The sequence below is a fragment of the Ursus arctos genome, unplaced genomic scaffold (genome assembly GCF_023065955.2).
Source record: "Ursus arctos isolate Adak ecotype North America unplaced genomic scaffold, UrsArc2.0 scaffold_33, whole genome shotgun sequence".
NCBI lineage: Eukaryota > Metazoa > Chordata > Mammalia > Carnivora > Ursidae > Ursus > Ursus arctos.
This window is the reverse complement of record NW_026623019.1, coordinates 1,961,029-1,975,095: the sequence shown is the minus strand read 5'-3', so window position 1 is coordinate 1,975,095 and position 14,067 is coordinate 1,961,029. Positions and strand designations below refer to the sequence as shown.

The window sequence follows — 14,067 nt, the reverse complement described above, 5'->3', positions numbered from 1 at the left end:
ACACAGACACCTTTTTGTGCTTTCATGGACCCAGAGCAGAACGCAACGAAGGAGAGAGTGGAGAGGCGCTCAGAACACACATGTGGGGCGTGCGCTGTGTACGTGTATTGTTTGAATTATGTGTGTCTGTGTGCAGTGTGTTTGTGTCTGTGTGTCTGTGTGGTGCCCTCCGAGGGACAGCTGTGCAGCAAATCCTCAGCCGAGGGTCCCGGCAGGTGGGCCGGAGGGGACCCGGTATTTCCGAATCCCAGTGACCTGAGTGACAAGTGCCCGGGCAGCACGAGAGGAAGCAGGGGTTGGTGAGGGACCCCCGACAGACCCCCTCGTGCTCTTCTTTGCAGAGACGGCGCCTGGGCCTCTGCTTCCCTGACCCGCCAGCACCTTTTCGGAGACGCGCATCAGACCTTGAAGACACGAACACACAGCCTGGAAAAGCTCTGGCACTTGGAAACACAGAACCAAGTGCTCGAGAACGGTATTCCCGCGGCACTTCTCTCTCCGCGTAAGAGCACTTGGTTTGCAGCGAAGAGGAAGGAGATCAGGGGCTCCGTGGACACAGGTTTCTTTATTAAAGCATGTGGATTCCGCAAACCTCAGTAATAAATGCAGGGTGACTGCAAATCACCAACATGAACAGAGCTCCAGACGATGTGTCAATAAATATATTATCTCACCTGAAGAGTGGGTATAAATACACGGTTCCACAGATTTCCACGCGCTCGACGTGAAGCTGCTCAAGTCCCCGCGGAGAAAGCTACGCTAAGAAGAATCACAGTAAGTCCGCGCAGGGAGGGCGCGCTCTTCCTGGGCGGTGTTTTCGCCTCTGCTCCGACACGAGCTCCCTTGGTGCGGGCAGAGATTGGAAACCAGCCCACTCCCCTTCTCCCGTGCGGCGCACCTGCCCAGGCCTGGAGACCCCCGTGTCATCCGGAGAAATTCTGAAAGATGTTGGCGGCCTCCACCCAGTTCTGGAAGCAGGCCAGCCCCCGCTCGCGGACCTGCTTCCGCCCTTTGTCTGTGATGACCTCCCCACTGGGTTTCACAACCACCAGCCTGGGGGTGACGGAGATGTGGTACCTGGTCCTCAGCTCACTGCAGGAGAGAAGAGGGAGGGGAGGGCCGGGTCAGCAGGGGAGCAGGTGGGCCGCCAGGTGCACGTCCGAGGGGACCGGGGCCTCCCCGAGGGCCGGCCAGCTGACCCTGCCAAGCCTCAGCCCCCCACCTGCAGGCACGCCCTCCTCCGCACTGGGCTCCTCTACACCTACTCTCCCTGCTGCGGGCCTGCCCTAAGCCAAGGGAGCGTCCGCAGGGAGGGCGCGGCTCTGGACCTGAGCTGCCCCAACTGACAGCTGCGAGGGTTCCTGGAGCACCCGAAAGTGCTGACAGGCCTGAGAAAACGAATTTTCCATCTCAGCTAATTTAAATTTAAGTAGCCACAAGTGGCAGGTGTCACCCATACTGGACAGTGCAATTTTAAACCCAGAGACACCCCCAACAAATTTACATCCCTCCTACATTCAAGAAGCAGAACAATATCCGCGGTCCGAGTAAACACTCGAGTTCTACAGCCACACAAAGCCGCGTGAGACTTTCTGCCCAGCACACTCAACGGCAGGCTGGTCAACAGTACGACACATTTCTTGGCTACGTTTCCTGTCAGGTGCAACCCTGTGAGAGATGTTTTTACAAAATTATTTGTGTCCATTTAGAGAAAGGAGTGTCTACCTTCTTGGTTTCTCCCCATAACCTTCCCCGGGATTACTGTCCTCAGGACAGGGCAGCTGATGAAAATCCCTCCCCGTTTCCAAGGCCGGCCTGCTCCAGCCTCCCGTAAACAGTAAGCTGATTTCCCTCATCTGTCACCTCAGGACTGTGGGTCTGCGTGGAAGGAAAAACGCACGTGAGAGCCTCCCATTACCACATCTCCCGCTGACGCCTCCGTCACGGCCTTCCTGCAGCTTTCTGGCTCCACCCAACATAGAGAGATGGCCTTGTTTTCAAACATCTAGAGACGGTGACAAAAGCAGCCTGCTCTCAGCCACAAAGGGATCTTAATACATTGCAAATAATCAGGGGCGCCCGGGTGGCTCAGTCGGCTGAGCAGCTGCCTTCGGCTCAGGTCCTGACCCCAGGGTCCTGGGATCGAGTCCCGTGTCGTGAGTCCGTGTCGTGAGTCCCGTGTCGTGAGTCCCGTGTCGTGAGTCCCGTGCCGCTTCGGGCTCCCTGCTCAGTGGGGAGTCTGATTCTCCCTCTGCCCCTCCTCCCGCTCGTGCTCTCTCAAATATATAAATAAATCTTCAAAAAATAAATAAATTTCAAATAATCAATAGCATATAGACCACTTAATCAGACCATAACATAATAGAAATTGGAAACCAATATGAAATAATTTTTGGAATGCGTTTAAAAACTAAATAAGCATATGTTACACATAAAACAGCAGCACAGACTTCAACCTAATTAGAAGAGAACAACGCAGAATAAACTCCGGACCCCCAGCCGTACACACCATCAGACACAGGAAGCTGTGGTCTTAAACACACTCTCCTGAAGGACAAGCATCTGTGTAGACGAGCTGTGTGTCTGATCCGAGAAGCACGCACACGGAACACAGAAGTCACGGACAGACAAACCGACCTGGCTGCAGGGAAGACGCACGGAGCAGGGCTCTGCCAGGACTGCCCAAGGGAGAAAGGAAGACACAGGAGCATCCGGAGTCAGGCGATGACCAGTCCCAGCCCACGGTGGACTCCACACTGCTCGCGGACACCACGGGCGGGCCCCATCACTCCTGCCACGCCCCACCGCTGCCCGGACTGCCGGTTCCCGAAGGAACCCCGCGCTGGGCTGGCTGCCCCTCCAGCAGCTTCTAGAAGCCGGTCTGCGCGGCGTCCCCCAGTTACTCATGTGAGGAGGAGACATGAATGTCGGAGAGAAACAAGTCAGCTATTAAACGTGATCGTGACTGAAACAGACACCAGGACTGACAAACGCAAAGCACAGTTGGACAGACGCCGACCTCGGGATGAACCCCGGCCTCAATCACGAGCCCGCAGGTCTGGCAATTCGTGGGGTGCGGGGTGGGACCCAGCTGAGGTGGGGGAGAGGCCCCCCAGTGTTTTCAGAATCCTGCACAACCCCAGGAATTTGAGATGCCTAAGAAATTAGCTTTCCCCCAAAGCATGAAACAAACACGAAGAAAAGAGGAACTACGCAGCAGCCCTTGACTTAACAGCTGCAGGAAACGGCGGTGCCCACGAGAGACTCTGTCCGGGCCTCCGCCGTGGGCAGCATGGCGGGGCGTGCAGCGTCCACCGCGTCACAGCGGTCCCTCTAGGGCTTACCCTCAAGGCCAGGGGGCCCTGGGGTGTCCTGGAGGGTGGTGAGGGGATCTCCTGGCGGAGCCCACACACGTTCCTGACTTCACACCCGTATCCCTGCCAGGCTCCCCATGTGGCGCCTGCTGGTCCAGGCCCCACCGTGGAGCAGCGCGTCTGCAGGAGCAGTGAGTGCTCTGGGCATGGGGTCCCAGACCGGCAGCAGCAGCAGCAGCACCAGGGAGAGTCTCCTGCCCCTGCTGGTGGGGATGGAGCCCACAATCCCCCAGGGATTCGTGCCTGCCAATCTCCCAGGGCCGCCTGCATCCCTTCCCTCCACCATCCAGGGACCCCAAGGAGGGAAGCTGAGAACCGTGCCCTTGACTGTCTGGGTGGTAGAGTCTGCAGCTTGCTGACCAGTCCACAGCCCTGCACTTTCTGGCATGAACTAGCTGAGGGACTTGGGCAAGCTAGCCAACCTCCCTGCACCCCAGAGTCCTCACCTACACCATGGGAAAAACACGACGCACCTCCCTGGGTTGCTGGGAGGATGAGATGGTGACTAGACCAACAGCTGCCAAGGGATCAAAACACACGGGCTGTTACTGATGGGAAGCCCACCCCCAATTCCAGCCGGGCTGACTGTCCAGTGCAGCGTAGCCTGGCTCCGCTGACCAGCACCAGATGGGTGCCCAGCAGACTCAGAACCCGTGAGACCCCGCAGAGCCCTTGCACGTGTGCCAGGAAAGAGGACGTGTGAGGACATGCAGCCTGAGATGCAGCAGCCACTCTGCCAGCTTGAGGAGAGACGGGATTTCCCAGGTGGCCACTGGCTGCAGCCTGAGCCTGAAGCACGCATGGCAGAAAGCAAACTGTCCTCCCTGGCCTCCCCCCTCCCTCGAGACCAGCTCCTGACTGTGGGATGTTTAAGTTAAGCTGATCAACAACATTTGCTGTTTAAGCTTGGAGCTGTTGCTCTCATCCCTTGCAACGCAAAATCAGCTCTGACTCCATCAGGGGGGCGCAAGGCAAGCCGGGCTTAGGGTGGTGAGGTGGAGTCTGGAATAGACATTTGCTCCCGAATAGCTTCAGAGTCAGCCATGTGGGCACTCAAATCCCCACCCTGACAGCCTCCGCCCAGGGGACAACCGTAACCTTGGAAGCCTCTCCAACTGCTCCGAGCACTGTGTCCCCAGGGAGCAGGCTGTGTCTGGGAAGGGAGAGCCCCGTGGCCACGCACATCGCAGGTGTGAGAACTCGGAGCACTGTGGCTGTCAGGGATTCTGAGTTCCTCCCAGCCCTCGGCACTGGGCACTGCTGCAATCCTGGATCCCTCCCTTCACCGAACACAGCATGTCCTCTTCCCTGCACAAGTCCTTCTGGGTTGCCATGGCAACTCTGGTTCCAGCCTCTTCCCACCTTGGCCACTGGAAGACTTGGCCAGCAAATCTCTCCAGTTGCTCCAGCCACCCACCCAAGACACAGCCTGCAGGCAGCAAGCGCTGGACAGTGTCTGCTCCAACCTTAAAGACTGCAGAGACCCTCCTCCCACCGGTGGTGCTGGGTGCAGGAAGGGCACAGCACCACCACCCCCCACCAGAAATGCCCCCAGCGCCCCCAGAAGCACGGGGGAGGTGTAGGGGCTGCCAGGCGAGGAAGTGGGTGCTCCAGGGTTGGGTGACTGCAGCACCTGTGCAAGGTTTGGAGGTGGGAAAGATGCGGGGTATTCTAGAATATCAGCTGCCCAGTGTGGCCGGAACATAGGTGCAAAGGGGCAACAGGAGGTGAGTGTGAGGCAGACAACACATGGACTGAGCCCCCTGGGGAGCTGGGGTAGCCCCGGTGGGGCCAGACTGCCTCTGATAAGAGAAGGAGGGTTTCAGAAGAAGAGTCCGTCAGACATGGACACTGAGGCGGGGGGATGAGTGAGAACATGCCGATGGTCCAGGGCCTAAGTGAAGGAAGTAGCAATGAGAAAATCAGACTCAGTAGAGCCGGTGCCTGACGGGGACGTGCTGAGTCAGGAGGCCCAGGGGGAGCTGGGACACAGGGCTGGGGAGAGGGCAGGGAGCATGGGCTTGCCGAGAAGCTTGGCGTCAGCACCCACTGGACCCCATCCAGTGGACAGCTCTAATGGAGCCATTGTCTACTCGAGAAACGAAGCCATGGCCAGCTGTGTTCTCCATCCAACGAAAACCTGTCAGCCTGAGGGCTGAGGCATCCATCTGCCTGGCCCATGGTGGGGGCAGTGGGAGCCAGAGCGGACTGGAGGTGGGGAGGGCCACTCCAGGCCTCTCGGGGGCCTACTGAGGTTCCAGGGCAATCATAAAGTCCATGACAATCACCACGGAGTGGGTCTTGCCTGTGACAGCAGGAGACAGGAATTCCTGCTGGCAGAAGCAGAAGGTGATGCTTGGGCGCTGGGCCCATAATAAAGGGCAGGAAGATGGGCAGGACCCCCCATCCTCGGTGCTGTCCCCACACTCAGGCTGCTCATAGGCACCGGCTGCGGGGACATCAGTAAACACGTGTGTGTCCAGGCAGAAGGGTTGTGATCACCCGCCAGCCATCCGGCCGCCAGCCATGCCCAGGGCACCCCCGTGGGGGCTGTCTGCGGAATTCTCCTCCTCATCCTGGGACTCAGGGGGTCAGCAGTCAACCAGTGGGTGGCCAGGGTCCCGGACCGTGACGGACCTAGAGGGGCCCCGGTGACTCCTGTCCTGGCCCCACCTGCCCGGGGCACCACACACAGCGCCGTGTTCCACACACTTCTGGAAACTTCCCCAAAGGCTGCCCGCATGCGTCCACACTCCTTTGTGCTCCATGGTGGTGGTGATTTCCGTGTTGCTGGTCATCTGATTCTGTGTATCCAGGCTGGAATGGGCGGAACTCAGGCGTAGCTCCCCGTAGTCCCACAGAACAGCCCATTTCCTACCACAGAAATCACAAGGAGAGCTAACGAGGTCCCGTCTGGAGAGCAGAAGGGCAAGGAGCTAACCTCACAGAAGGAAAACCGAGGCTGGCTTCTTCCCAAGACCAGGCTGGCCGCACAGGACCTGAGCTGCTCGGCTGAGGGCAGTGGACCTCAAGGTGGCTGTGGCTGTGACCACATCCCAGGAGAACCAGGAGGAGCCCGGCCAGGCCCTCCCTGGCAGACGGGGAGAGGCCGAGCAGAGGAGCTGAGGCTCCTGGTTCCCTGGGACCCCTCGGAGGGGGAGACGAAGGGGAAGTGTCGGGCAGAGTCAGGCTCCAGAGCCGGGAGCACCGGCCTCCTCACACCTCAGGGACGCATCTGTGAAATGGGGCAAATGCTGGCACACAACCACCACCGCAGCTCCAAACTCACCAATCGGGACAGCCCACATACGACACAGGAGCACCATGACGCTGGGCAGCAAACGCCTCGCCTACCTCACCGCACTGGAAACCCCAGAGCTGGGCTCTGCCCAGGCCCCAGCTCTGCCTGATGACCAACACGGTCACCCCGTCACTTCCAAAACTGAGTGTGTTCGTTCAAAACCTGCGCGGAACCTGAGCATGAAGCAAATCACAGGCATTTCCCAACCACCGCGAGAGCAGACCCTATAATGAATCATCTGCCAGTAACTCCCGGAGATTCACCCCCACGAGACGGCCACTCGGGCTTATTTTCACTGTCATGTAGACCAGTCATCAGTAAGACTTTGCTGGAGCGAGGTGCCCACCTGGACGGCCTGGGGCTCACCTCCTCAGCATCCCCCACCCCACATGTCTGCGGGAAGCACTGCTCTCCCACGACATTTCCAAAGCCAGCTGCCATTTTAACTGTCCACAAGGAATGTCATCGGGATGGTTAAGGGGAGGCAGGCGGGGGGGGGGGGTATTACACCACAACTGAATAACAGCCCCCAGAAAAAAGAAGCCCCTGGAAAGCACACCCAGAAACTCACTCCACATCTGTTACGGGGTGCTGGGGTAACACCGCTGTGAGGAGCAATGTACACCCAAGTCTGGAGGCTGTCACCACGGCACAGACCCCAACCGACAATCAGTGCCCTGCTCCCTCCAGTCTGCCAGCCCTGCTGACTGCTGACATCCTCCCTGAGCTCCCTCCTGCCTTCTCCCTCCTCCCTCCCACCTTCTCTGTCCTCTCTCCCACTTCCCACCTCCTCTACCCCACCTCCACCATCCCACCATCTCCCTCCTCCCCACATCCTCCCTCTCCCCACTCAAGTGCCCCCTCCTCACCCCGACCCACCTTCTCCCTGCTCCCCTTGGTGGATTTTCTTGGCCTCTGTCATTAACCCCCCTGGAGTCCAGGGACCTGGTTCTTTCTACAGTTCGGAAATTCCAGTCCAACCACACCCCGGCCGGCAGGGAGGGGGTTCCTCCCGCCCACAGCACATGGTCTCCAGCCCCCTCCGCGACACCTGGCCGCCCGCGGTAGGGCACACAGGGTCCCCAGTTCTGACCCGAGCCTCCCGAGGCTCCCTCTCCTGCTTCCACACTCCTCTCTGAGCCGTGAGACCCTGCGCGAGGGGACCTCGCCACCGCAGCAGCCGCAGCAGCCGAGCTGGTTGGAAACAGCAGACCCGCCGAGGCAAGGTTCGCCAAGCCCCGGGGGAGGCGGCAGCCCCGCTGGAGGAGCTGGGAGGCTGGAGCGGGGAGCACGGGGGACGCGGGAGAGGCTCCCCTGGGGTCGGGGACCAGCTCCGCGCGGCCGCCCAGCCCTATCCCACTCACTGCCGCAGGGCGTCGTCGAAGGGCAGCGCCAGCCAGGCGCCGTGCAGCTCGCGCATGAAGTCCAGCATCTCCTGCTCGCTGCCGTCGGCGGACACGAACACCACCTCCAAGGGGGCGGGGGTCCGCGCCTCGGCCACCAGCTCGGCGTAGAAGCGGCAGAGCAGCGGCGCGAAGTCGCGGCTGGACGCGCACCGGCCCGCGGCGAAGTACAGCGCCACCACCTTGTTCTGCAGCGCGGCCTCGGCCTCCACCCACGCGCCGTCGCGGGTCAGCAGGCGCCGGCCGCCCAGGACGTCCACCATGGCCGGGTGGGAGGGGGAACACCTGCGGGGGGCGGGGGCAGCGGTGAGCGCGGGAGCACAGACTCCTGCGTGGGACGGACACCTGCGCGAGCGGATACCTGAGGAGCGGACACCTGCGGGGGCGGACACCTGTGCGGGATGGACACCTGCGGCCATTAGACACCTGCGGGGGCGGGGGGGGGCGGGGAATGCAGGTAGATGGTCACCTGCGGGCGGGTGGCAGTGCCGCACCAGACGTACTCGGGCTGTGCTGGGACCTGGGGCCCCACCTGCTCTGTGCCCGGCCTCGGCCTCTCGCTGGGGTAGGGGTGTGCGCACTGGGCGGGGGAGGGACACTCACAGACACCTGCGACCCAGAAGCAGCGGCGTCTGCAGCAGCTCCCGCCTCCAGGAGGCCGAGCTGCCTGGCCCGCCCCGGCGCCTCCGCCCACCACGCCCTCCCGGGTCTCCGCCTGCTCTCCGCCCAGTCCCTCCTCACACGGCGCCCCCACCTGGCTCCGCAGTCGCCCCCCTCCCGGAACCCGCCCCGCCCCGCCGATCTCTGCTCCCCTCTGGCACCGTCCCCTCTGCGCCCTGCGCTCCCCCGCGCTCTCCCTACCCCGCGCTCCCGCCGCAAGCGTCCCGTCGACCCAAGAGGTGACAGTATTAACGTACCAGGCACTCTGGCGGCCCTGGGGATCCCGCAGCGAGCAAAGTAATTTCAGCTCCTGCCTGGGCAGGGGCGGGGAAGCGGCGGGTGAGACAGTCCCGCGGGACGCAGATTTAAGGGACTTAAGCGCCAAAAAACTCAGTGATCAAGGTAAGTTACATTCCACTGCAGTATTTTAAAACTTCAAAATCAATGCAAAACTTCACGATGCACAAAACACCAAACGTAAATAAGGGCGGGCTCCTGACCTGCCCTTGGGCGCCGGCCGCTGACCCCTCCGGCTGGCCCAAATCGCGCGGCGGGAATTGACGGACCGCGGACGCACCTGCGGGCAGTGGAGCCAGCGCGCCGGGCAGACGCAGGGCCTGGCAGAGGTTCTTTCGGACCCATGCCGCTCCCAGCAGCCCGCTGCCAAAGCCTCGATTCGCTGTGGGATTGTAAAACCTGGGGAACTTAGAGGCCACCGGGAGGAAAAAGTTGAGGAGGGCCTTTGCATGTGGAGGTCCGACTTTTGTCAAAACTAGCAGAATGGAATGCCCCGAAATTCTAAATGTCATCAAAACTTTTTTGATCTGTTTGGCCTTTTTCCTTTTATCTCAACAGGGAGCAAAATAGAGGAGCATTTCTTTTAGTGACACCCTCCCACAGGGGAAATCTCCAGCTATTTGTATAAATCCCGCCAACTCCTGCAGGAACCTTCCTGCGGCCACAGTGAAGTGAAGCCTGGGCATTCCTCCAGGGAGGGGAGATCTGGGGGAACACCCCTCCTCCCCAGGGGACCCTCCTGTGGCTGGTCTGAGTGTGACTGTGTGCACGTGTGCGTGTGGGTGCGTGCGTGTGTGTACATGCGAGTGTGTGTGTGCGTGCACGTGCGGAGGGGACCTGCCCTCAAGAGCTCCTGGAAGGAGCAAGGGACACCAGTCCTGTTCAGCTCATTCACCGGCTCACCAGTCTTCAAGGGCCCTTCCTGTCCCGTGAGCCTGTGTCATTGGCCCACCACTCCATCCCACTGGCCACTCCTTAAGTGGGGAGGGGGCTCCAGGTGCCTTGAGAGGCAGGAGGAGGCCCAGCATCCTCTCCTGCCTCAGCCAGAACAGTCTCCTACACACCTACCCTCACTAACGCAGGAACAGACACACATGGAGTCCCAGAACCAGGATTTGCCATCCCCTAATCCCAGCCAGGTCACTTCACATCAGCTCACACTGGACTTCCTTCCGGGAATCTACGGTGCGCTGAGCACGGGCATCTGCTAATCAGCTTTATGTGCCCTAGATAATCACGGCCAGGCTGGACAGCGCTCCCATCCTGACGTTTGTGAGCTGCCGCGTGAGGCCCTTCTTGGCTCTGCCCTCCCCGCCCCACCCTGCCAGCGCCCTCTCCGTGCCCTCTGCCACCACTCAAAACAGTCTGTGACCTATATTCTGCCCTATCAACCAGTCCTCACGCAACTGAAGCACAGTCTTTCCAGCATGTCCTCCTGTCTAACGATCAGACTCCCCCGAGCCTCCCCTGAGTCCTCCCGTCTTGGGTTGGTCCCCGAGTCCGCGGCCTGCTAGGCCAGTCCTCCATCCTGGAACTGATCACCCTGGCTTACCTTCAGCAGCAATCCCCTGCCGTGGGGTCTCCTCTTAGTGGCTTTCCATCCACTGACTCCACCCTACCCTCTCCCTTGGCCGTAAACCCCAACACCGCCCGTGTTCAGAGTTGAGCTCAGCCCTTTCCCCGCCGCAGTAGTACTGAATAAAATCTGCCCGTAGCCTTTAACCGGCGCCCAGCTCTGCTTCTCCCGAACAGCTATCAGGGGCTCAGACGCCTTGGCTGGCTCACAGCCAGGGCACTGACCACAGGGCAGAACGTTTCCGGGGCTAACACTGGCTGGCTGGCACACGGGTCTTCAAAGTGTCTCCGGGAAGACACACTACAGCATGATCATGGCTCTGCTTTCTGTGGTCAGCACGCACGCTCCCCACATTTGTGATCGAGGTTGTTCCTCGTCAGAGACAGTATTTTTCTGAGTGGGAGTCTTTGGGAAGTCCCAGCCAGAGCACCTCTTCTCCACCCTGCCTTTGGATGCCACACAGCGAGGGGCACACGGAGAAAACAGGATCCTAGGCCTTTTCACATGAAACCGACTTTTTCTTTTCACTACAACATGTACACGTGACAATGATTCATTTATTTCTACCACTGCTTACGAATACACAAATACTCTCACGGAAACTTTGTCTGCTCTGATCAGCATAGCAACCAAATTAGACATCCCAGTGTGTAAATATCACACTGTGAGTTTCCTGGTTTTAGATATTCATGCTGGAGTTATTTATTTGCCTGTATTTAAATATTTGTTCTAGGGAATGATATTGTGAGGTCTTCAAGGCTCACTTTCAAAATAGTGGTTGGCCCCTTGTAGGGGGAGGATGCCCAAGTGAGAAACAGAAGCCTGGCTTTCTCAGTGACCAGCTGGGACCACGGGCGAGTCACCCCACAGGGCTGGCTTCCAGGGACAGCTTCGTGTTTAGAAGTGGTCAGATGTGGCTTCAGGCTGAGGGAGTGCTCCCTTGCCCCACCAGTGGCTTCCCAGGTATGCTTCAGATGATTCTAGAAACACCTGTGTTGCCCCAGCTGATGGTCTGAAGCACAGAGAGAAGGTGGTAGCGTGTGCGGTCCTCTCCAGCTGCCAGAACGGAGGAGCACAGACAGGGCGGCCGAGACAGCAGAACTTGTATCTCACGGCCCTGGAGGCTGGAAGTCCAAGATCGAGGTTCTGGGGAGCCCCTTCCTGGCTTGTGGGCCACCTTCTCCCTGTGCCCCCCCCCCCCATGGCAGAGAGAGATCTCTCCTCCTCTTCCTATAAAGCTATGTCCTGTCAGCTCAGGACCTTGTTCACGCATAATTACCTCCTAGAAATCCTACTTCCAGAGACAGTCCCACTGGGATTAGGGCTTCAGCATGTGGATTTGGGGGACAAGGCTCAGACCACACACAGTGCTTTGGGGGAAGGCACATTGCATGACACATCCCTGACCCCAAATGTTTAGAGTCCAGTGTGTGGGAGATCCCAGGCTCCAGTGCCCTCAGTAAGAGGAGAAATAATGTGTGTGGGAAAAGAGCAGCGCTATGGGCGTCCTGGCCAACAGTACAACCCAGGACGGGGTGATGGCACTGGAGGTGGACGTAGGGAGTCAACAACTGCAGAACAGCTTCTGTTTGCCAGGATTCAAAGAAACTTCATCACATGAGCTCAATGCTCCATGCTATCCACAATATCCTCTCTTGAAGCTCACCCCCATATCCCATATCTCGCCAAATTGTCCTCAGAAACGCGCCCTGGGGGGTGTGCCAGGCTGAGGGTGCCCGTGCCAAGGGCTGCAGAATCCGTGGTGACGTCCGTGCTCACACATCTGCCCCCACCTCTGCAGGAGCAGCCTGGCCGACACTGCACATGGGGTATGAGGTCCAGTGGCCAGACCACCCCTCCCCGGGGAGTGTGACCACCTCCCCGACACCTGTGTCTTCATTAGGCTGCCTGCCCCAGCTCCAAGCCACCAGAAGTGGCCTCAGGCTGCAGCTGACGGATCCATGCATCATTTCTGCATTGGGGCATCTCTCCGTGGCTCTCCGTGGCTCACCGTGGCTCCCAAGCAGGGCCAGCCACAGTAGCCCATAGGCCCAGCACAAAATGAGAACTCGGGGCTGGTGGAGGTGCTGCAGTACACAGGCTCTTCCCTCTTTCCACGGCTCTCTCTTGGCCTGTCATGGTGTCTTATTGGCTGCTGAATGTCCCCTTGTGTCGGGCACAGGGTGAACACTGACCTTCACCCTGGCCCAGGGGTCCTACCCTGTGAGTCTGCCAATGAGCAGCCCCACCACTGTTGGGTTCCTGTCCCACCAGCTGCTCCCCCACCACCACGTCCACCCTGAGACACCACCGGTCTCGTGTCCCAAGGTGACCCTCTGCACCCAACACCCACGGGGTGGGGGCGGGAGGCCAGGTGGAGCTGGCCACTAGGGACACCAAGAGAGGAGGAGGGAGCAGTCTGGAACCCGTCCCCAGGAGACGGCAGGCACTGGCAGGTGGGAGCATGCGTGAACCGAGGGCCTGTCAGACTTCACGTACAAAACACAGGTTCAAAGATAAAATTACGAAGAATTTCAAAATGGTGACTACAGAGCACAGAGCCCCAAGCTCAAGGTGGGGCCCCCGAGACTGCAGGAGTCCACACCCATGAACTGGCTTCACTCCTTGCTCGGCAACAACCCTACTTCCAAATAATTCTCAGGTTCTGGGGGTCAGGATGCCAACATATCTTTGTTGGACGACACAATTCAACTCAAAACAGAAGTGTTGAAGGACATGGGGCGCCTGGGTGGCACAGCGGTTAAGCGTCTGCCTTCGGCTCAGGGCGTGATCCTGGCGTTATGGGACCAAGGCCCACATCAGGCTCCTCTGCTATGAGCCTGCTTCTTCCTCTCCCACTCCCCCTGCTTGTGTTCCCTCTCTAGCTGGCTGTCTCTATCTCTGTCGAATAAATAAATAAAATCTTAAAAAAAAAAAAAAAAGAAGTGTTGAAGGACAGTTACGTCAAGAGCAGGACAGGAGGAAGGCTTCATAGGAGGGCAGGCCCAGGAACGGGGTGGTGGGTGGTGGGCTACAGCGGGTGGAGGGAGGACAGGGGAGGGTGAGCATCTCCATTGGCTGCAGCGGCCGCACACGGGCAGGCAGGCGGGCGGAGAGGATGAGGGCAGGTGGGTTGTGCCAGCTCGCGGAGGGCCCAGCGGCCGGTTTATTCAGGGCTATGTGCCAGGCACCGTGTCAGGTGCTTTATCTGCAGGTAAAGACTCACGAGGTGTAGAAACAAAATAGTACAAGCTCCTCTCTTTGAAAAAAAGCAGCTATGAAACTGCTTTTGGTTTTATTAAAACGAGAGATGATGAAATCTGAAAGTACTGGACTTGGTGTGGTATGTGGCTTCCCATTGCTGACCCCATCCTCCCTGCCTGCCACCCTCCAGGTGTTGGGGCAATCCAAACACTTCCTTCTCAACCTCCCTCCCCAGCACCTGCCCAGGGGAAC

General features: G+C 59.2%; 1 protein-coding gene across 1 annotated transcript; it reads right to left on the bottom strand.

Moving 5' to 3' along the window:
- Nucleotides 1-923: 923 nt before the first annotated feature.
- Nucleotides 924-8,341, bottom strand: NXNL2 (nucleoredoxin like 2). The gene is made up of 2 exons (XM_026519380.3): nucleotides 8,040-8,341; nucleotides 924-1,092 (listed from the first exon to the last, which is right to left on the bottom strand). The coding sequence occupies exons 1-2, from the start codon at nucleotides 8,339-8,341 to the stop codon at nucleotides 924-926; spliced, it is 471 nt and encodes a 156-aa protein (XP_026375165.3).
- Between the last annotated feature and the right edge of the window lie 5,726 nt (nucleotides 8,342-14,067).